The sequence below is a fragment of the Gymnodraco acuticeps genome, unplaced genomic scaffold, assembly GCF_902827175.1.
Source record: "Gymnodraco acuticeps unplaced genomic scaffold, fGymAcu1.1, whole genome shotgun sequence".
Classification (NCBI taxonomy): domain Eukaryota; kingdom Metazoa; phylum Chordata; class Actinopteri; order Perciformes; family Bathydraconidae; genus Gymnodraco; species Gymnodraco acuticeps.
In genome coordinates this window covers 256,172-280,717 of record NW_022991286.1, presented here as the reverse complement: position 1 = coordinate 280,717, position 24,546 = coordinate 256,172, and the positions used below count along the sequence as shown (strand labels likewise).

At 42.5% G+C, this 24,546-nt stretch overlaps 1 protein-coding gene across 1 annotated transcript in view; it reads left to right on the top strand.

Annotated features, from left to right (window-relative positions):
* smtnl (smoothelin, like) overlaps positions 1 to 22,590 on the top strand; it is a 33,770-nt gene extending 11,180 nt beyond the window's left edge. Inside the window, exons 3-10 of the mRNA XM_034239895.1 lie at positions 6,684 to 6,765; positions 7,695 to 7,949; positions 8,059 to 8,115; positions 8,202 to 8,262; positions 8,342 to 8,497; positions 8,598 to 8,721; positions 13,283 to 13,434; positions 21,533 to 22,590. Of these exons, the coding sequence (XP_034095786.1) occupies positions 6,684 to 6,765; positions 7,695 to 7,949; positions 8,059 to 8,115; positions 8,202 to 8,262; positions 8,342 to 8,497; positions 8,598 to 8,721; positions 13,283 to 13,434; positions 21,533 to 21,659 (1,014 nt within the window). The 3' untranslated portion in view covers positions 21,660 to 22,590. The remainder of the gene's footprint in view (positions 1 to 6,683; positions 6,766 to 7,694; positions 7,950 to 8,058; positions 8,116 to 8,201; positions 8,263 to 8,341; positions 8,498 to 8,597; positions 8,722 to 13,282; positions 13,435 to 21,532) is intronic.
* The last annotated feature ends 1,956 nt before the right edge of the window (positions 22,591 to 24,546 follow it).

The following is a 24,546-nucleotide window of genomic DNA, read 5'->3' as shown; positions in this document are numbered from 1 at the left end:
TTGAAGTGCTTATCAGTCATGAATCATCAATTCATAATGTTTGTGTCACTCACAATCTTAGTTCGCTGACACTTTAAACACACAATACTGTACAGCTGAGGCGGATGGGAATGTCATTAGTTATGCAGGTAAATGGTCATCAACCAAAGTCCTGTACTTGCAAAAAATGCATTCATCTTCAGTGGTTCATGAATGTGCAAACCACATTTCATGGCCTATGGCTTATGTACCTTAAACCTGCATTCTTTCTTATAGCCAGCAAGGGGCAACTCCATTGTTTACAAAGGAAAAACTATGATTATATAAAGGTCTATGAGAAAGTTACCCTACTTCTAACTTGATTTATTACCTTAGTGAACATATTCTTAATGAGTTTATAGATCAATTCTAGGTATTGAAGTCTTCTTCAATACAGAATGATGTTATGCTCAAAGCAAAGCTACCTTGTGATTGACAGGGCGGTAACTTTCTGGATTAGGTCTTGTCCGTGTTTCTGTCTAAGAACCTTAACCCTTTCATAGTGTGTTTTAACTTCAGGACTCCAGGTTGCAAAAAACATTGAAAATCAGTGATTCCGTAAACTTCTTGCATACAGTCGTTCTGGACCCTAGTGGTCCACCGGCACTGATTGCTGAAAAAGAAAATCAATCAATCGCATCATATCCATTGTATTTGAGCTGGATAAGTCTGGAACCAGATTGGAAGTACCCCAAATAGATGTGAGGGAAGAGGTGATACAGACTGTATGTGTTCCCGGACCTCTCCCCCACCAGAGGTCAGAGTGTCAGACTCCCCCCTCCTCTGCCTCCCCCTCTTTCTGCCTCACTGCCAGGAACAGTAGGAGAGGAGGACTGTGGAAGACAAGGAGAGTCACTCTCTATTGTTAACATATTTTGGAGCAACGAGGGAGTAATAGAATGAAAAATGATATGTTCCCCTACAGCTAGCAGGACCTTTCTCTTGCAGATACTTGGCCTGAAAGAGACTGAAACCATACTGTTATTTTCCATGGTTCTTACAAATCTTTAAACAGTCAACAGACTGATTGGACAATGGGCCAGTTGAGCAAGTTTTACAGTATACTGTATACAGTTCATAGTGTTATTTGTGGAGTATTCTGAATCCAAACTAGTCAAATATTGCAGCCCTTTGCCCCTTAAGTGTCAGTTTTGGACATGCAGGGCCATTGTAATGGAGGAGGTCTGGTGACCAAAGGTAGACCAAAGCGACTCATCTAGGAGATTGTGTTGGACAGAAACAAACATAGGACTTTCCCCTAGGAGATTGCATGTCTCATGTAAAACCAACTAATTGTTTGTGAAACTGAGTTTTTAAACTTATGTACGTAACGTAGAATACTTAACATACATCACATGCATAAGGCATTTAAGTAATGTTTGTGAGGTTTATCAGCGAGTCTCATAAAATAAAGAATATGGATGAAATATTCATTATTATTTAATGTATGATGGCAGTAGTTCAGTCTGTAGGGACTTGGCCCGTAAGGACCAAAATACGTAATGTGGCCTCGTAGCTTGAGAGGTACCAGTTCACCTCCTAGGCACTGCCGAGGTACCCTTAGGCAAGGCTGAGTTCATGTGCATATCAGCTAGTTTAAAGTAAATAAAACCAGAGTGAAACCCTGAATTTCCCCTCTAGGATAAATAAAAGTCTGTCGTTCTTTCTTTCTTTCTTTAAGATGAAAAAACGATACAAATGTATCCTAAACATTTATTTTTCCTACAAAGAAACTGCATAGCCAATCAGGTTTCTTGTGAAAGGTATTTTGTCCAGGATCACAACCATGTTTGTAATCATAGTCAAGGAAAGTCCAATGAGGAAGGAGGTTGGGTTGGATATACAAACACAGGACTTTGCCGTAGCACAGGACTTTGCTGTAACAGGTGAAACCTTAAGTCAATGTTCAATTATTTGTAATTCATTATTAATCATAAGTGTTTATTTAAGCTGCTAAAAAAGGCCTGGTGTATCCAGGACAACGTTATGGTTTCATTTTGCAACGATGCCATTGTGGCCATAGAGAACACTAGAAGCAGTTGCTGTTGCTCTTGATCAAAAGAGACAAATGCACTTCCCATCCATTGTCTTTGCCAGCAGTGAAGTAAGAACTGTCTCTATCTCTTACATTAAAAGAGAATGCAACAGATTGTTACATACCTTCAAATCATAAATACATTCTTGGTTTTAAGATGCACTTAAAATGGTGTCTTGTCTCCACCTGAGATTGTATCCTGCATTTAGCAGTACTGTGTTTATGAAGAGAACTTTTCTCTGTACAGTAGCTCTCACCTGCAATTATGTTTTTATATCCTCTCAGTTCAAAGGCTGCGCATATTTCCACACTAAACTCAAAGTGGTATTCCCTGCGATTTTTCGAGCAAAATAAATTGCAGGCTGCGTGGATGTATTTGAAGAACAGGTGGTTTGACTGTGTCTTTCTTCCTCCGAGAGGATTCCTCTGGAGACTCCCAAAAGGAAATTACAGAGCAATAACCTCTGTCACTAGCTGTTTCCTCTGGTAGCTGAGGACAACCCAGTGGATTTCTTTAAAGAAGCATTGCGTATACCAGAACATGCATCTGCCCTTATACTGCTGATGTTGCTGCTCTACAAACCCAACACCACTTTCTGAGTGCACTGCGTTTCCCAGCAGCCTACAGTGTATCTTTGTCAAACTGTCACCCTCCAGCGGCCGAGTCGTCCCGTCCACACCTCACCCCCACCCCGACAGGGTCTTTATGAAAGTGTCAGTGATGAAGGTGCCTCTGACAGCTAAACATTGTCCTCTGACTGAACGCCCAGCACATACCTCCTCCTGTTTGAATAGACGGGTTTCCCAGGGCACTTTGTCTCAAAGCAAACAGCCGATATTGTAGCATCTGCAAATATTCTGTTATAGTCCTACATTTGTTTTTGGTTCACATTACATGTCCTAACTTCCACTGAGTTAACATTGGAAGATGAATGGGAATTGTCTTTAGTTACCTCTTACTTATTTTTGGTTCGGTATTCCTTAAGTTTTCAGTTTGGTTTGGTTCAGGATAACGGAAAAGCTTCTGGAGGTGGCATGATCAATTTCGTTTTCCTTTCTTAACATTTCATCCTTATCCTCTTCTTCCTTCTCTGCTCTCATGCTTTCACTCATTTCGCCCACAATCATTTTATAGTTCCCCACTCATGGTGCAATGATGCACTCCAAGGAAGTATGGGAAGTATTCAGTGGAGGTAGTCAGTGCCATTACTATCCTCCAAAACAATTCTTAGTAAAAAGAATAATGAACTACAGTCATGAAAGTCACTCTGCTTGAATAAACCAGTCAGAGGCGAGTAATCTTTGCTCCTAACCTATAGTGTTGGCATGCTAACGGTTGCTAATTAGCACTAAACAGAGTACACAGAACAACTGAGGTGGAGGAATTTACAGAGCTGACAACACATTTAACTTTGTTCTCAGGAACTGTCACTAAAGAAGCTGAAATATGTGATATGTTATCTATAAGTTATATCTAAGCTATGCTATGGCTACACAGACTTTGTGTGTCTTGGAAAATGTTGAACTCTGTCACATTTTTCCCGTTGTGTAGCATTTGTTTAAACCGAAGCAGATAGAAGTTAATATGCCCAGTGGGAAGCTTCGGAGCAGCTTCAGTATATTTACACTGGTTTTCATTGCTGGCGATGGTCTTATATATCCACACTTCTCAATGTATAAATATTTGCCGTGTAGCAGCTGCTAGCCACAATATTGACCTTTGGGTAGAACATTGCACTTGAGAGTTTCCTGGCTACGATAAAAGATCAGAGGTTGCTGATGGTCCTTTTTAGCTGGTCTTGTGCTTTGATTAAGACAATGGAGAAATGTGCATTTTTATTTCTTCATTCAATCTTATGATAAGATGGTCTCCAAATCAAATATTTAGCACATAAACAAACAAAGAAAATGTATGAAATGATAAAGTATGGAGGAATAAATGCAATGTTTGCCAGGAAGCAGGGGGAAAACCATACAGGACTGTTTCCATTCAATAGGAGAACCTGTTTGCTATTCTTAATTAATAACAGGTCATCATACTTAAAGTATAAATCAGTCTTTGTTTCCTTTTTCACTGAGTCAGAGATAGAAACACATCTTACTCATAAGTCAGTAACACAGAGAGTAAATATTTAGATCAGACTTAGAGAATGGATCATTGGATAAGATGAATCTCACTTGCCCTTCAGAGTAAATCCAACAAATAGCTGTTGATGTTTGTATGCATACTCATGAGGCTGTGATGCCAAAGTGTTTGTGTACTTGTGTTGTTGTAAGCCACATATGTGCAGCAAGGTCCTGGGTGCAACATGTCCTCAGGTTCCTGGGCAGTACTGTGCCACGTTAAGTGTCGAGCACCAGTGTGTTCTGCCAGTAAGACCTCCAGATACCAGAGAGTTTACAGGACCCTCAGCAGCTCCACTATCACGTATCCCACTCCAACATCTGACGATCTGAGTACTTAAGCTGGGAAAGCTCCCCTCCCCAAAGCCAGACATTGTGCAATTTGTCTCCCTCCTCCTGCTGGATGGCCAGCTGCTTCCACCTCACTCCCCCAGACCCTCTGCCTCATTTCCCATCATGCAATATACAACTTCTCCCCTCTGCCTTGCTCACCTTCTCATACATAATGTCCTCACTTTTTCCCTTATTCCCCTCTAGATGTGTCACCCCTCGCTCTTTATAAAGTGACGACCCCCCCACACACACACTCTTCTTGCCTTGCTTTAACACACACTCCCCACATGCATTCCTATATGGTGAGCTCAGTGAAAAACACAGACACGTTTACACACTTTCCTGAAATGTGCACAGCATGCAATCTCACAGCTAGAGCAGTATATTGTTTTTTTTCTGCCTGCATGTATATGTGAGACAAGAGGGGATACAGTCCTGGTGTTAGGTTTCAGACTTGCTAGAGACGTTATCTTCTGGCTGGTAATAAAAACTCAAATTGTTTTATTCACTTCCTAACAGATTTAGTTACGCAAGTTCAAAAACGTTTTCCTAGTATCCTTATCTGTAGTGGTATCCAGCCAAGCAGAAAGACAAGTTTTGGTTTTCTTTGTAGAGGTTTGAGATATCCTTCTACCTTTTGAACCTATGAATGATGCCTTTTAGCATCTTTAAGCTTATTTTCTTTGGTTTTAGGGCCTGCAGCATCACTGATTTGATTCATCTCCCTTAAAAGTGTTGATCTAGAAACAGCTTTTTTAAGGGAAAAAGCTCTGATAAACCCACTTTCTTCAAAAGGCCCAAACTAAAAACTTTATTTCATCAACACAAAACCTACTGTTGCTAACGTTGCTCTGTTTTTAGATGTAGATGTTTCTGACAGCAGGGACACGCTGACCAGATGCTGCTACTCTGCCTCTAAACATGCTGACGTTATGCAAACACAGAGCTGCATGCAGGGTGAAATAATGTGTTTGGGTCAAACACAGCACTCAAATCAGCCTCGGCTATTTACTTCCACAGTGACGGCCAAGTTTGGGTCACAAGCAGCTGTTAAGAGTTATTAGTCGCCAAAAGGGTGAATTACGTCTCCTGAAAGCCTCTTTCATTTTCTGTGGGTCCAACACAGATACAATGTGACATGTGGTTTGATACTGACATGGAGAAAACGTGCATATCTATCAGCGTTGCACTATTGACCCGAGAAGTGTTGTTCCGTGCCAAAGGGGCCGACTATAAACACATTGAGCTATATCTATCGTTCTGACAGGGCCACATGGAAAGTGACAGCTTGACCCACAACCGATGTGGGTCAGCAGCAGCCTGTGGTTGAGAGTGTGAGATAGAAGTATCTGCTCAGGAAAGTGATTAGCTGTTTCCATGAAGCTGATTGTGTTTGGAGAAGGGGGGGGGGGCATCGCTGCAGGAATACAGATACAGGAAATAGACAGAGTCACAGAGACAATGAAATGCAGACTTGAGATGCTGATGATGTTTGACATTTAAACTTGATCCTCTTTAGCGGTGAGCTGCCAGATCACCGGATATATTTGAGCATCGCTGAGTATGTCAGTCAAAGCGGTGCCAAAGACTTCCCAAGTCTTATCTCAGGAGGGGGGGCGCTGAGACACAGAACGTTCTGGTGCCTTTCATGTCTTCAACCAACTTATTTATCTGGCAGACTTTGAAGTACGGAGGTTGTGTCATGCCTCTGCAATTTGTTTGTTGGATTTGTTTTGTCTGAAGTCCAAAAGCCCATATGTCGTCCAAAAAGTCCAGAACCTGAAAAGAGTGAAATGGTCCAACAATGACTCAATGAGCATCGGACATCTGGAATTATTTCTTTGTTCAAACCAGAGCAACATGATGCCCTGACTCTGAGATCAAAACACAACTTTTTTGTTTATGACAGAATATCCACAGTATTACAGGGGCAACCAGGACAATTCTAAAAAATAAGGTTTGGCAATCATTCAACTCAGTGCAACCACAGTGATCATTCCACCTGGTTCTTATTAAAAAGCTTTCTTTCACGACGAATGTTTTTAACTTACTGCAGTTAAAACCCTCCACAAACAACCCTCTTACTAGTAAAGGTCAAATATGACTTAATTTACCTTTTTGAAACCATGAAGGGTGCTAGTGTTGTTTTTCACTCTGATTCTATGTGTTTCAGAGTATTGAGCGAGAGGAGCCCATAGAGGTGGACCCCACCCCAACACATGCTGGACTGGAGAATGGACACGCTGCTACCACAGGTAACTACGTCACCCGCTGATTTTACACATGAAAGTCAAGCTTTGTAAAGTCTGGAAAAACAACCCTGATGATGTCATAAGGGATTATGGTTAGGTGAGGTGTTTGGCGCTTGACTCACACCATTCTGAACTCAGAGTGTTTGTGTCTCCTGTCTTATTGGAAGTTAAATTCCAAATAACTGACTAACTTTATATTTGTTAGTAGAGTTAATAGGGATGATTAAGGCTTATTTCTTTCTTATAATTGCATGACGTTGGATAAGTCACCCCAAAAAGGATTCAAAGATACATTATTATAAAACTAAAACACGTGGTCGCACAACGCAACAGAGCAGTGTGAAATACTCACGTGATTTCATCTATTGATGTGTTGTCACGCAAACGAGTTTCCCTTTTTTTCTGTGTCTCACAGAACGGTTTTTAAAACAATGTATTCAATTAGAAGTATCTTTCATGCCAACCCGGTCTCACAGCAGTTGTAGACCATTTATAGTAAATAACAAAAGTATCACAAAACATAACAGTAAAGTTTCCTGTAGTGCATTTTTCACATTTGAATCATAAGGAATTTTTACGGCAAGAACTAAAACAATTGGGATTTTTGTGAGGGAAATTCTGGTGATAATTATCTGTTGGTTGGTTATTCGGAATGGTAGACATAAAAGAGTGGTGGAGTAATGTGTCTTAAAACCAGGAAATTAATTTAACCACTTCCGGTTCTCTTGTCTTGAAGTCATCGTTTTTTAATGTGTTTGCAGTAAAATCCTGAAATAAGGTCTGCTCTTAAGCTTAAGAAATGTTCCCGTTTTGTTCTACGATATAAAAATCCTCCGTAATACCCCACTCAGGAATCTCCGAAGCTTCTATGAGTCATATAAACTGCGGTTGCAAATAAGTGACTAAATAGACTATTTGTTTTATCCTACCAGAACCGTTAGAGTTGCTACACGGAAAAGTCTCTCCCCCGAATAACTTCCCACACGAGCACACAGCCCCTGTCGCCATGAGGATGCCCCACCTCCCCATCACCGCTACAACCAAGACGGCAGAAATGAAGGGCCCAGACTCTCCCAGCAGCCCTTCTGCTTCTCGTTCCTCTCCAGTCTCTGATGACTCACCTACTGGCCAATCAGCTGCTAGCACTAACCGGATCCAACCAATAGAAGAGTTTCCAATTCAACCAGGTGGGTCATGGTCTCAGTTCTAACTCTAACTACTCAATGGACAGATGAAAGATTTTACCATCTATACTGTTATGCCATCGTAATTTAGCCTTTTCTTCGTGGCTGTTAGTATCTTCTTCGTGGACCCCCACACCTATCAGAGCACTGGGATCTCCCCGCCTTCAAGGTGAGACAAGCTTTAATAAGAAACATGTGCTACCCTCTTTGACACAATATCATGGATATCATTTACTGACTTGTAGTCTTTTGCAGAGAAAGCTAATTCCGTCCCAGCAAAGTCTGTCACCTACTCAGGACTTGTGCAGCATGACAGGTGAGTGAAAGGTGACTCATGAAACTTTAAGGGTAGGTAAAATGTGTTTGTCTGACCCTTCTGTGCTCCCGTCCTGCAGAGACGATGATGTAGATGATGTAAGCAGTGACAGATCCTATGGTCAGGTAGGAGAGAGGAGGCGGGAGCTTGTGAGGTCTCAGACTCTGCCACGTAACATTGGTGCCCAGGCCCGTCGATCTATCTTCGAAAGGCTCGACTCTGAAGCCAATAACAGGTACAAGCAAAGTGCATTTGTGTCATGTTGACAATTATGGTCGATTTCTTAGCATTGAAACTCTCTCATGTATACTTTCTCTGTGTCTACTTTTGTACAGTCACCCCAAACCAGTAGACTCTAAACCTAAACTGAAGCGGTCTCAGAGTTTTGGGGTATCCAGCGCCAGCAGCATCAAGCAGATCCTTCTTGAGTGGTGCCGATCCAAGACCATAGGCTACCAGGTAAAGTTGTAGACTGTACATAAGAAGTATATGCAGCCACTGTGATGTGACCCATTGATCTGACGATAAAAGTTTGGAAGTGTCAAGTTTGGCATTTTGGCTCTCTTTATATCAGTTTATTGGAGCCAGAAGTTAATATATTTTGATGAGTGGGTGGAATAGAAAATGCTAAGCTATCAGCTAGCTTGCTTAAATAGCAAGATACATCCATAATGAATTCCTACTGCAAACACAGGGGCAGCAGGTGAACACTATCAGACAATCAGGCACAGAAGGGAAAACACAGGAAGTAAAAACAGGACGAGACACAGGGAGAAAATACATTTCAAAATAAAATTGTAAACTAAAGCACAAAAACTAAGATCATCACAAATAATTGTTTCGTAATAATGCAACTTATACATATAAAAGATAAGATTTGACATATCAGTGATGGATTGCCTAAATACAATTATTAGGTTTTTTTGGATAAATTAGAAGTTTGATATGAAACTCAGGTTGTTAGTACATTTATACTGGACATTTCAAATATATATTTACTACACTTCTGTTTACATTCAGTTTAGTAATTTGCGATTACTGCCCAATTTCAATAACTTTATTGAAGTTATTTCATCCATTATTGTATCTTACATAATTGTTTTTATTTCACTTGCTGTCACGGTGTGTGAAGCAGGTAGGACCCAAATGCAGAATAAAGTGACAATTCCTTTATTTCAAGGCTAGATAACAACGACAAAACAGAACACTCACCGACGAACTAGTCATGACAAAAGACGAACCGACAAAGACAGACAGAAAAACCAGAACTTAAATACACACAAGACTAATCACATATCACTAGATCACCAGGGGTGGGTGGAGGGGGTCAGGAGGACGGGACTGAGCTGACCACCCAGAGGCACAGCAGAGGACCAGGAAGGGATCTCGGGCGGACGGCCCGGGGGCAAGGCAGAGTTCAAAAAGGGGGATTCGGGCGGACGGCCCGGGGGATCCCCCACAGAAGGGGACCAGGACACGGGATTGGTAGGACCCCCGGCGAGACAGAGGATGGCGGGGCCTCCAACGGAACAGGACAAGGGGTTGGTAGGACCCCCGGCAGGAGAGTAGTCGGCGGAGCCTCCAATGGCACAGGACAAAGGGTTGGCAGGAGAGTAGTCGGCGGGGCCTCCAACGGCACAGGACAAAGGGTTGGCAGGACCCCCGGCAGGAGAGTAGACGGCGGGACCTCCAACGAGACAGGACAAAGGGTTGGCAGGACCTCCGGCAGGAGAGTAGACGGCGGGACCTCCAACGGGACAGGACAAAGGGTTGGCAGGACCCCCGGCAGGAGAGTAGTCGGCGGGGCCTCCAACGGCACAGGACAAAGGGTTGGCAGGAGAGTAGTCGGCGGGACCTCCAACGGGACAGGACAAAGGGTTGGTAGGACCCCCGGCAGAGGAGTAGTCGACGGGGCCTCCACCGGGACAGGACATGCAGTTGGCAGGACCCCCAGCGGAACCTCCAACGGACCAGGATATTGGGTAGGGACTTGAGACGTGACTCGAGAGGGGAACCAAGGGGGAACTCGAGAGGGGACTCGAGAGGAGACTCGAGAGGGGAACTAGAGAGGGGACTAGAGGAGGGACTAGAGAAGGGAACTCGAGAGGGGACTCGCGAGGGGAACTAGAGGAGGGACTAGAGAGGGGACTAGAGGATGGACTAAAGGAGGGAACTCGAGAGGGAACTCGAGAGGGAACTGGAGAGGGGACTCGAGAGGGGACTCGGGTAGGAACTCGAGAGGGGACTCGGGTAGGAACTTGAGAGGGGACTTGAGAGGGGACTGGAGAGGGAACTGGAGAGGGGACTCGAGAGGGGACCCGGGTAGGAACTGGAGAGGGGACTCGGGTAGGAACTTGAGAGGGGACTCGGGTAGGAACTTGAGAGGGGACTCGGGTAGGAACTTGAGAGGGGACTTGAGAGGGGACTTGAGAGGGGACTTGAGAGGGGACTTGTGTCGGTCGGTACGCCGACAGGACACAGGGAGCTGGCGTCGTCTGGGGAGCCAGCAGGAGACGAGGTGCTGGAGTCGGCCGGTACGCCGACAAGACTCGGGGAGCTGGCGTCGGCTGGGGAGCCAGCAGGAGACGAGGTGCTGGAGTCGGCCGGTACGCCGACAAGACTCGGGGAGCTGGTGTTGGCTGGAGAGCCAACAGGAGACGAGGTGCTGGAGTCGGCCGGTACGCCGACAAGACTCGGGGAGCTGGCGTCGGCTGGGGAGCCAGCAGGAGACGAGGTGCTGGAGGCGGGACCATGACTGCTGGAGCCGGTACCTGAGCCGGAACCATGGCTGGAACTGGGGCCGGAACCATGGCTGCTGGGCCCGGTACTTGAGCCAGAATCATGGCTGGAACTGGGGCCGGAACCATGGCTGTATGGGCCAGCTCTGGTGCAGGGACCACGGTTGTAAGATCCAGTTCTGGAGCCGGAAACATGGCTGTAAGGTCCGGAGCTGAAGCCTGGATCATGGCTGTGTGGGCCGGTTTTGGAGCCGGAAACATGGCTGCTGGGGCTGGCACTGGAGCCGGAACCATGGCTGCTGGGCAAGGAACCGGAACACGGATCCATGGCTGTGTGGGGTGGTACTGGAGCACGGTACCATGGCTATGTGGGATGGTACTGGAGCACGGAACCATGGCTGCTGGGTCCGGCACTGGAGCCGGAACCATGGCTGTTGGGGCCTGTACTGGAGCCGGAACCATGGCTGCTGGGGCTCGGGCTGCTAGCCTGGCCTTGCGACGACTCCTCTTAGCAGCCTCCTGAATACTCCGTGGACCTCCATAAGCCTGACGAGTTCCGGAATACGACTCCTGGACAGGAGCAGGAACTGGGGCAGAAGCACGGGTTGACTTCAGGCGGAACCCACCAAGGCGTATGGTGCCAGGTTGGGAATTGGGAGACAGGGAGCTAGCATGCCTGGAATCACATGCTTGAAGGAAGTCCAAAATCCAGTCAGGTAAAAACTCAACAAAACATGGTTTCTCTGCTGCCTACCAGAGCGGCCCTCTTCTGCCGAACACTGGACGCTCCCTTCCGCCAATCGAAGCAGCAAGCCAGATAGAAGGTTAAATGCTGTAATTCAACCTCCCATGTATCATCTGCTGGGTCCATTTTGTGGTCGATTCGTTCTGTCACGGTGTGTGAAGCAGGTAGGACCCAAATGCAGAATAAAGTGACAATTCCTTTATTTCAAGGCTAGATAACAACGAAAAAACAGAACACTCACCGACAAACTAGTCATGACAAAAGACGAACCGACAAAGACAGACAGAAAAACCAGAACTTAAATACACACAAGACTAATCACAGAAACAAGACACAGGTGAGGAGGGAGGAGAAAACACAGGGACACCAGGTGAACACAATCGGGTAAATTAGACACACCAGGGAAACTAACGACCGGGAACCACAGACAGATCTAAACAAGACACAACGCAGACAGAAACAGGCAAGACAGGAAGTGAAGACCTTTCAACATAAAACATGAAACAAGACAAGACAAAACATCATAAAGACAGATCGTGACACTTGCATTATCTTTGTTTTCTATTTTCTATATATAATGAGCATTGTTGGTGGAAACCTGACACTTCAGATTTTCCTGGCGAACGACTTTGTTTCTGTGCATGTGATAAAAAAACAAACTTGAACCTGCCTCAGGTCCTTAAGGTTAAGCTAGGCTAAACGCTCTCGGCTCCACATCCTTACTTACTTACTGGACAGCCAATAAAGCAAATTACAATTTTCCCATAATGTTGAACTATTCCTTAAACAGGGGCACACAATTATACTAGACAAATACTAGAAAACATGCTGAAAGATTTAAAATAACCAAAACAGCCAAAGTGTTGTAAATGAGCCCAACTCCAGTCTGTTTTTCATATAACTTTAACCTGTTAGCACACATTGCGGTAGTGCTAATGCTAACGTGCTAATTATCTTCCTCTCAACCTTAGAGGTGTAGGGAAGTGAGGCTCCTTCAAAAATATTGGGGTGTGTGTGTTTTAGGGGATAAGGGTTAAAATAGTCTCAGTCATGGTTGAGAACGCCGACACATTGCTGCACTCTGGTACCCTTTCCTTCACAGCAGCCTGTGCCAGCCGCTCCATGTGGCTTAGGTTATAGTCAAGCCAGGCAAAGCCAAGACTCTTATTAACTGGGAGCACACACACGAAAGAGAGAGGGGGTGATGACTTGACAAGTTGCGATTTATTTCAAAGCAAACTCCAGACTAATAAAGGGCAGCCTTTGAAATGACATGATTTCAAAAGCATGTAACAGAACCAAAAGCAGGAGAGCAGATGAAGTGGAGGGGAGGAAGTCTGTTCTGTTCATTAGAACTATGGGCTAGACAATGAATGGGAGATGTTTTAAAAAAGTAACAATGACAGTCATGTATGTTGTACCTCCTTCAATCTTATAGCTGTCACTGCTTTTTCTTATAGCTGTCACTGCTTACGCACACAAAATTCCCCTACTGCCACAACATCACCAAATCTGCCTTTTCTCTGTTCCTCTGTAGAACATCGAAATCCAGAACTTCTCGTCCAGCTGGAGCGATGGGATGGCTTTCTGTGCTTTGGTCCACTCGTTCTTCCCCACTGAGTTTGACTACACCTCTTTGTTGCCTGCCAACCGCAAACACAACTTTGAACTGGCCTTTGGAACTGCCGAGTGAGTGATGGTGATATCAGAATAACCTTTTAGGAGTCACTCTGATATGATGGAAATTAGGCATTTTAATTAATTAGATATTCATTGTACAAGTATGCTGATTAAGGTTAGCATTAAGAGCTAACATTAAAACATGGTGACATCTGATCATATGTGAGACAGTGCTGTTTCAGAGGCTTTTAACATTAACTAGACATAACATACACTCGGCTGGAGCACACACACACACCCGCAGCCTGGCTGTGGGTCTGTGTGTGTGCTCGGTCCGGGCCTCGCCGTGTCCCGCTGTCTCAGGCTGAGTCCAGGCTGAGAAATCCGCGTAGCTGCAGCTGAGAAAAATAAGGCTGGCTGAGTGTGTGTGTGTGAGGAGCTTCGCGGATTGGTCCATTTGAATCGTCGTTACGTCACTTGGTTCCCGGAAGAAAAAAATGGAAAAAGAAAATCTCCAACGAGGCGTTCTGGGGTAGCATCATGGATGTATAATAAGAACTGGATACAGCGTGGGAGGCGGGGCCTCATTCATTCCTATGAGAGCTGCTCATTAGCACATGATGATAAAATGGCTCAACTTTTGAGAGAGTGAAACGTCACAGATTACCCAGCATGCCTGAGAAGTACCCGTATGTGCACTCATAGAGCATGCGCAACTTTAACCAAAATGCTCGTTCACATCAAGCACGTCAATTTGCGTACACATAACAGCACCGCGCGTTCATGACAGCATGGTAATGGATTGTTGTTATCATGGATTTGATATGAACGAGGCGGCAGATATTAGCTAGCGGCTAGCTAGTAATGATGCTAATGTACACATCAATCGTTATGTACTTATATTACGCTGTAACAGGATCTAGTGATATCCAACAGAGCTTCATTTAGCATGAAATTATTATTGCACTGTATATATATATATATTTATATACAGTGCAATAAGCTTCTTAGTGCAATACGAAGCTACAGGGACGTTAATAATGTCGGTAATATTAACTTTATTTAATACAACATTTACGGTACAAGATTTAATCATACAGCCCATGTAGTATGATAATGAATTACAGCAAACATGTGCAATATATCCATTATTACAGCTCCGTGGGATGGCAGTAAGACGATATGGATCCGTTCTTATTGTGCATCCATGGGTAAAGATAAACGCAACTCACATTGGTTTCTCATACAGCATCTCTGTAAACTACGTGTATTCACTGAATTTCACTCTCTGCCTTTAACGGCTCGTTGTAGCTCCAATAGCTCCAGCCCCACCCTCCCTGTGAGCACAGTGTGCTCTGATTGGTCGGGACACGTAACATGAACGTGCCGGGCGGCGCGGTCCCGTGGGTTAGATGCGCGTTCATAATGCAGAGGGAAATAACTCTCAGAATAACGTTATTAGCAAATGTTTACAACTTGAGGAACGAATGTTTTTAATAAGGGCTATACAAGTGTTCATACTGGGTAGTTTATTTAGTTTAAAAAAAATTATCCAACGAGTTACAGATCACTCTTTCCCCATGTAAGTCAATGGGAAAAAGTGTTTCCGGGCCTGGCAACCAAACGGAAGTGTAGTACCGCCGTTTGGCCAGCACGAATATTTTCATCTGAGTCCGGCGCACTTCCTGGGGGCTTGGGTAGCATAGACAGGTATTTTCTGTGTTAGAGTTTTACTCGCTACAGGGTGTACTTTGAGAGTTTGTGACTTTGCAGACCGTTTACATGCATAAAAAGCTACATAACACACAAGGGGACAGGTAATAACCGGAAAAGTATGGGCTCAGAACAGTCTCATAATACACACATGCACACAGAAGGATTCACACTTGTATTTCATGATCCGCAAAAGGATTCAAACTTGTATTTCCGGATCCACACTTGTGTTTTTCAATGCACACACAAATGTGTTCCGTTTCATATACATGTAAATAAAATCCAAATACAGAAAAAAGTTTTACATATGTATTTTTGATCCACAAATATTTGTTTTCCATTTAAAACCGCTGCACCTGCAAACACAAACCGCTTTCTGTGCACGGATCGCTGTGCATTCGTGTGTGGGTTTTTGAGACTCCCCTGACGCTCAGCCGATTCGTACTTGTAATTTTTTCTATCTATAGCCAATCAGATGTCTCCTCAACTCTAAGCTAATCACATAAGCACGCCCCCACGAGGGTAGATTTCTTGCGTTCATGACGTAGCGCTTCATGTACGCATTTTGCGCAGTCCGGAGCTGACAGGTCCAAGGAGCCTACCTGCGGGCGCTAATCTCAGGACACCTCCACTCTCAGTACATTGCCACTTTCCGAACAGGAAATGCACGCAAATACAATCTTTTATATTATTAAAGGAATGCTCCACTCATTAGATAATTAATCAAAACTTCAGTATTTAGTGAAACATTATGTTTAAATCATACCCTGAAGAAATCAGCGATATTCCCCGGTAAATAATGATTTTATAGCTCTTTTTTATCAAAACCTGTATATTCCGTCAGGCCGCTGCCATTTTGCCCATTTTCAGTAGTCACGTGATGGTCGTGACGTCACCCATGCATTCACTTTGTAAACACACGAAAACATGGCATAGTATTTGAGTTCGGACTCCTCAGCCGAGGAAGAAGTTTTGAGCAATATGAAGAGATTGGATGGGGGAATTCAGCCATACAGGTTCGAGCCTACTTAGTACTACTTAGTAGATACAATGATTTTGATTACTAGATATGTATGCATGTAGTACCACCCTTGCTAGCGATTCCCTCTCTAGTTTAGCATAATCAGCCTCGTTGTCCCTGGCCCTAGAACCACGATTTTATGGGGCCGGAAAAACTGGGGGAAAATACCCACTAGCCGGTACTACGCTATATGGAAAGGCCACCAAAAACTGGCCTGGCCTGGACGATAAAGGACGTTTAAACGGGGCTACCCGCTGCAATGGAAATGCGCTATAACATACCTTATTCTTACTCCGAGCACTACTTCTGGTCCTCCGTCGCTTCACACTTGCAGAGGGCGATTTCTCAACTGGCCGAACTGGTGTCCTGGTCGGTGATGACACCAGAAAGACCGATGGTACTGCATCTCCATTAAGTAATGGTTGTTCAATAAATCCCATGTTATGTTTTATCATAGGCTGCTTCTCAGGTCGACTATTTTCATTTCCTCGGTCCTCGGTCTCACCGGAAGTTGATTTGCCTGCGCCATCTTGAGTACCGTCCCATGGCTCTTATTTCTGCCGGAGGACCGAGGATCGAGGAGCGATCATGGAGGAGCGATAACCGAGGAACCACCAGACCATCCTCCGATGAAATCCTCAGATACTCACCCCGCCCCCTTACTGTGTATCGCTCACTGATTGGACGAGGCAGTGCATGCGCTGATCTGATGCTTCTTGACATGAGAGCAGAGTGAAGAAAATACATGAACCTCACAGGAGTCACTCCTCAGTTTATACCGTGTTTTGTTTCAATTCATGTATCATTTAGTTACAAATATGTGATATATCTGAACAACAAAGTGGTCAAAAATCATTTAATTCATTTTTTGGAAACATTTTCATGATCGCTTTTTTCGTTTTACATTTTCATTTAATGTCATTTCCATTCAGTCAGTCATTAAGTGCTATTAAAATGTTAATATACTACATATCCAAACAAACAAACAAAGTGTGCAATCCAATGAATGTTAATCTAACTGGGTTTTGATAGATAACATATCTCTTTTTCTTCTCTCAATTATTTTATTTCTATTGTGCACTCTAATCAATATTAATCAAACTATTGTTCGTTTATAAATTTTAAGAATGGCGTTTATCTTTTTTGAGAATTAGTTCTTATTTTATTTTATTTATTGGGGTCTACAACAGATGATACAAATGTTTGTGTCAGTAATGTGTACTAACAGAGGCGGGGGGGTGTGTGGAAATAACGGGGACAGAGCTGGGCTGCTTCTCAGGTCGATTAAATGAAATCCTTGCTTCCCTCACTTGCGTCGTTTCCCTGCGTCTAGTCCCTCCCACCAGGGAAGCATGGAGGGACGCAAGGAAACCACGAGAAGCAGGGAAATGAGTTTTAAGAGCAATGGGACGTCCTTTCCTCCGGAGCGTCACGTGAAGCGACGTCCGTTTGTGATGACGCTGCACAGCTGATCGTCTGACAGCAGCCAGCTCTGTACCCGTTATTTCCACAAACACCCCCGCCTCTGTTAGTGCACATTTACTGACACACACATTAGTATCATCTGTTGTAGATCCAAATACATGAAATAAAATAAGAAGTCATTCTCAAAAAAGATAAACGCTATTCTTAAAATGTATTTAAACGAACAATAGTTTGATTAATATTGATTAGAGTGCACAATCGAAATAAAATAATTGAGAGAAGAAAAAGAGATGTGTTATCTATCAAAACCCAGTTAGATTAACATTCATTGGATTGCACACTTTGTTTGTTTGTTTGGATATGTAGCACATTAACATTTTAATAGCACTTAATGACTGACTGAATGGAAATGACAATAAATGAAAATGTAAAACGAAAAAAGCGATCATGAAAATGTTTCCAATAAATGAATAAAATGATTTTTGACCACTTTGTTGTTCAGATATATCACATATTTGTAACTAAATGATACATTAATTGAAACAAAACACGGTATAAACTGAGGAGTGAGTCCCGTGAGGTTCATGTATTTTCTTCACTCCGCTGGGAAACTGCTCTCATGTCAAGAAGCATCAGATCAGTGCATACACTGCCTCGTCCAATCAGTGAGCGATACACAGTAAGGGGGCGGGGTGAGTATCTGAGGATTTCATCGGAGGATGGTCTGGTGGTTCCTCGGTTATCGCTCCTCCATGATCGCTCCTCGCTCCTCGGTCCTCCTGCAGAAATAAGAGCCATGGGACGGTACTCAAGATGGCGCAGGCAAATCAACTTCCGGTGAGACCGAGGACCAAGGAGCGAGGAAATGAATATAGTCGACCTGAGAAGCAGCCATACTCTCAGAGTAGTCGTCCGGAAACTTGAAATGTTCGCTGCATACATGCGCCTGTGGATCTTTCGGTTCGGGCCGGCCACATTTCGCTAGCCACTGCCTCCGAACGTACTTCCTACGCTTATCTTTTGGCAACAGATGGAACCGAGCATTCCGTGGATTGTTCCTATCAGAATTGTGGCAATGTTTCGCGATACAATGAGGCATATTTGAAGAGAGTAACTACAGTAAATAACATGAACATCAACGTGTCCTCGAAACCAAACGCATGGTTTACGTCACGTCCGGTAAAATGGCGCCGCCCACAGTGTTGATGTTATTTCGGTAATTAATCAGTTTAAAATCACTGATAATGTCATCGGATTAAAAAAACAAAAAGAAAGACTGGCAGAGACTGGTCTGTTTTATCGGATGATAATTATTTAAAAATGAGTGTCATGAGCATACCATTCCTTTAAGGTACAGCGCCACTTTCCGAACCATTGATGAATGCTTGTGTACACAAAAACGGCAGGCAAAACCGTTTTAAATGTGTGTTTCTTGTGTGGCGAATACAGCTGCTTTATTTATGTCTGTATGAAGTTGTTGTGAGTGTGGAGGGAGCAGCTACAGGCTAGCTTAGCCTAATCGATCAGTGCACTACGAAGCCAGTGCTAGACAGTGAACTGTCAACAGGGGGAGCCCCGCCGGTCATTATCGGCCGATATTCACTCTTAATAGTTTGATCGGTGCTCTCTATAAAGGCCGATCAGGAGAGCTGGATCTGATCGATATGGACATAAACGCGAGTGAAGTATAACCGGACCCGAGAGAGATCAGATCAGCTGCTGAGTGAGTCTGATGGAGACACGCAGCTCTGCATGATCATCTGAAGCTCCGCCCTCTGTTTAGCGAGCTGACCGGACAGCGCAAAATGCGTATATGAAGTGTCATGAACGCAATAAATCATACCCTCGTGGGGGCGCGCTCATGTGATTGGCTTAGAATGAAGGAGACATCTGATTGGCTATAGATAGAAAAAATTACAAGTATGAATCGGCTGACCGTCAGGGGAGTCTCAAAAAACCCACACACGAATGCACAGCGATCCGTGCACAGAAAGCGGTTTGTGTTTGCAGGTTCAGGGGATTTAAACGGAAAACAAGTATGTGAGGATCAAAAATACATATGTAAAACTTTTTTCTGTATTTGGATTTTATTTACATGTATATGAAACGGAACACATTTGTGTGTGCATTGAAAAACACAAGTGTGGATCCGGAAATACAAGTTTGAATCCTTTTGCGGATCATGAAATACAAGTGTGAATCCTTCTGTGTGCATGTGTGTATTATGAGACTGTTCTGAGCCCATAGAAAGCATGACATTTAACACCGCTGATATTGATTTTTTACTTTCAGTCTGTTATATTTGGAGTTTGATAACATATTTTACCTTATAAATATATTTTTTTATAACAGAAATAAACATTGTTTTGCGATATATTAACCTACAAATTACTATATTGAAATTCAAGAATAAACTATTTGCAAAATAGAAGTTTATTTTCTTATTAAAACGTTTTCCTTTTTTGTTGAACAATTAAATGCTGCGAAAAACACAGCATGCAGTCTTAGCTAGGACAAAGTTAGCCTAGCTTAGCTTAAAGATCAGAAACAGGAAGGAAATAACTTACTTAATCGCAACCTAAAGTGTAAACATACACATTTCAACACATCATGAGTTCTGTAAAGAACACAATTTGTAACAATTCTTGAGAGTTATGTAGCGTAATCACTCTTTTACACATTTCTTTACATGGTAACTGCTTCTCCCTGCTTCCTTTCTTTAAGCTAGGCTAGCCACATCCGGGCTGCTGCTTACTTAACAAGCACACATGAGGTATCAATCTTCTCATGTAACTCTCCAGAAGAAACCAAGCATTACCCAAATTATTCCTTTAAAGCCTCAGTAGAAATTGAGCTACCATGAACTCATTGGTTTCATTATACAACAGCAAAACACATTTTTGTTGGTAGAAAGTCAGTTGTGGTTTAGCCTATACATTTAGCTGAAACAGCCTTGACGTTTTTATTTGGCTTGACTGCACCAACAATGCAATACTTAACTTTTTTGTGCCTCTTAATGGGTTTTCTTTGTTGCTTTTTTTATAGACCTCTTTATGCCAGAACATTTTATATGGTGATGTTTTTGCTTTGACGTGTTTGGTGAAAGGTGTGCTGACTCTGTTGCTTATGGTTTCCACAAACAGATACTATATGGCCATGTACACACACTGTATATCACGGTTTAAAGAATGCCACTCCATTTACATTAAGACTCTGTTATTCTATGGCCGAAAACACTGCTGCAGAATTAAGCTGATTTGACTGAAAAACAATATTCACTTGCTCACAGAATCAATCCTTTATCTATAGTGGCAGCTTTACATTTGCCCCCTAAAGACTTATAGGGCTCTAGATGGAGATGAATTATTACGCTATATATTTTATACTTAAAGTTTTCAAAACATGTTTGTGAGAGTGTAAAGGGATAGTGTTTTTATCAGTAGGCTACTGTCCAAGACACAATATTAGATGCAGAAAAGCGCTTCGACTGATACATCAGGATGATATTGGCTGTTTTCTTATATTGGTATATTCATCATATGATCATCTGTCACATCATGTAGGAGCTGAAACTATAAGAAAATAGAAAACAAATCATATCAATTCTTATAGGTGAACAAACATTATCCATTGTCTGTTCTTTGTCATTGTAAAGTGGTTACATTTTCACTTTAAAACTGCTGATTTTAATATGTCATCTTGTGTTTTAGCTAATTGTGATATTTCAACAATTTCATGACCTTTTGTGCACCTATCAATAGACCAAAGAAAGCTTAAATTGAGTCTGTGGCGTCATAGAAGTGCCATAAAAAGAAAGGAATAGAGAGGAAAAAATAAAAGAATCAAGATGTATAATTTAGAAATGTAGAAATATAATTAGAGACAATAAAAAATAACATTTATTTCCACATTTAATCTATTAATTTTTCTAAAATTGAATGTAAATTAGTTATTGTTTTTCCTTTATTTTATTTTTGCTTTTGCCATCCTCTCTGTCTGTGACTCCAGGTTGAAGGCCGGCTGCGACCGTCTGATCGAGGTGGACGACATGATGATCATGGGTCGTAAACCGGACCCCATGTGTGTCTTCACCTACGTCCAGTCCCTCTACAACCACCTGCGCAAGTTTGAGTGAAGCTCCAAAGCATCTCGCTTCAGACTTGACCTTTTAAAACCTCTTATTCTTTCTATTTACCAAACTTTGAGCAGAGTGGAGATCCACAGCTGGCATGGTGGAGCACTTTGGAAAGACTACACTGCTCCCTGGTGGTGGAGTGATGAACTTTACTCCACATGCTGCAGGAAAAGTCATCACAGAGGCACAGTGGACTCATGGGATAATACTGTGTGTGCTGTGATAGTAACTGTTTGTCTGGTTTGGTTTGTCAACAGTTTTGACAGTGTGTATGTGCTTGTGTGTGTTTACTTGAGATACAAAAAGTGCAAATATATTCTGTGTTGTATAAATCTTTATATTCACGCACGTGTTTGAATGTGGCCATATTAACCTTCATATTGCTGGATTTATGTTTCAAAAAAGTAACTGTATACCTAAAGTGTTTGCGATGAAGCGCTGGGGCATAAAAAATGATATGTTGCTGACTGATATTTACATTCACATATGATGTGATACTCAGCGATTGAGATGAGGATGAGACATGGAAAAATAACTGTTTGACACCTACATTGTGTTCAATACTTGGCATCAAATAAACAAGTATCTGTATTTTAATAAAAAGATTGGTTGTGGCCCAGTGCAAGGTTAGTGGTTGGAGCCCCAAACCCTACTGGGTATACTATACATTTTGAAAGAATACGATTTTATATGATTTAAGTGTTTTTTCCTTGTGTCACGATATTAACAACTTTATTATTATACAGTGTAGTGATACTGAAACAAGCTTTTGAATAATTCTGGTGATTTTCTTCTTGTGAAAACATTCAATAACTTTATTGTTATTATAAGTTTTATAATGCAGTGTTGTGCTTTCAAAATTACGCCACACATCACTTGTCTCCTGCTGGCTGCACTAAAACATTTATTGTAAAGAATTATGATTTGGAAACGTTTTGGTGAATTTTTTCTTGAGCAAAACTTTTAATAACTTCACCATTATACGGCAAGGTGCTAAGGTACTGTAATGGTCTTCTGTTGGTTGTACAATACGAACAAGTTTGGAAAAGCCTCCTTTTGCATAATTGGTGAATATTTCTTGTGTAAAATATTCAATTACCTTACTACACAACATTACACTACATGCCACATATTAGACGATTTTATCCAAAGCGACATTGGGCAGTCCCCACAGGACCAATTTGGGGTGAAGTGTCTTGCCCAGGGACACAACGACAAGCTGACTGCACTTGGGATGGAACCAGTACTCCCCTGATCTGTAGATCAACGCACTAGCCAACTGAGCCACAGACTCACAGTGTATTGCTACCAAAATCCATTAGCGACTTGAATATCATGGGTAATTTTGCGTTAAGTATTTGACAGCGGAGGACCCTAGTTTCCCATCTAAGTACTGACCCGGCCCGACCCTGTTTAGCTTCTAGGACACATTGAGTGAGCTTTAGCCTTGTATTGTGTGAACACAACTAAATCAAAGTTTTAACAACATCTTTGTTACGATATTTTCTTGGCTCTCAACACTCCTACGGCGGATATACAATCTATCAATTTCATTGTGTTTTGTATTATTTCCCTTCCTCTCACAAGTTCCACTTCTGAAATGTTTTAACAAATGTAGGCCTACTTGTGTCTTTAACAATATCTTTGCTTTTATAATTCCTTTCCCAGGCAGTCCCCAATCCAAGCATTGACCCAGCCTGACAGTGTTACAATATCAAACAAGATAAGGGTTTTTGAAAGTGTTACAAGATCATAAGCAAAAAGTAAAATGAAATGCCAAAAATTGGTGTTTTAAACACAATTCTTTTAATCCATCCCCCGCTTCTTTGGCCCCCAGTGCAGTTCCTGTATGAGTATTTTGTCACGTAAAATATCATTGTCATCTTACGTATAAGAATATGATTTCAATTTGTGAGGAAAAGTGTCTGGATGGCTTTGGCTCAAGGAGTAAATTAATTTCTACCACTGGGGGTCAGTAGTTTGACTCCCCAGCACGTCATAAAAGAGTTACAAGATGCTTTAGACCTGTCATTGGAAATGATGGTGAGAGGGCAAGTTTAAAGGTCCCATGTCATGGCCATTTCTACTGATCGTTCCATTGTTGAGGTCTACTAGAATAGATTTATATTGTGCAATTTTCCAAAATCACATTGGTTTCTCATACAGCATCTCTATATAGTATGTGTATTCACTCTCTGTCTTAAACGGCTTGTTGGACATTTCTTCATTTTTTCTCTCTATTTTTTTTCCCATGTCCCTTTAGGGGCTCCGTAGTAATGCATAATTCTCCTAATCAACTTGTGTGTTCAGGGCCGTCCCTCCCTACAGGCCGATCATGCAGGCTGCATGGGGCCTCACATTGCGCAGGGGACCTCGCGCAGGGGGCCTCGCGCAGGGGGCCTCGGCTTATGAGCTCGGCTTGTGCGCAGTTCATGTCAACCGCATGAGAAATACTGATATAAATGTGTGTGTTGTTGATACATTGCTGACAGAGGGAACTACATTTGAATACAGATTTAAGAAATATTATATAATTATAATAAAACAATATAGTATTTATATTATTTAATTGATTATGATTATTATTAGTAGAAGTAGTTTATTTGCATTAATTATATTAAAAACTGCTCTGGAGATGTTGTCATTTCTGCACAAAAGTGAGTTACAGGAACTGTACCCAAATCTCTGGATTGCCCTCCACATTGCAGTAACTCTTCCTGTTACATCTCACAATGTCGCTTGGGGCCCCAAGTTGGCCAGGGACGGCCCTGTGTGTGTTGTTCAACCAACAGGAGACCACAACGTGATTTTTAAAAAATATTTTTTTTCATAACTTGTTTACATGTAGTATAACCAAGAGGAGAGCAATACTATGTGTGGAGTGATT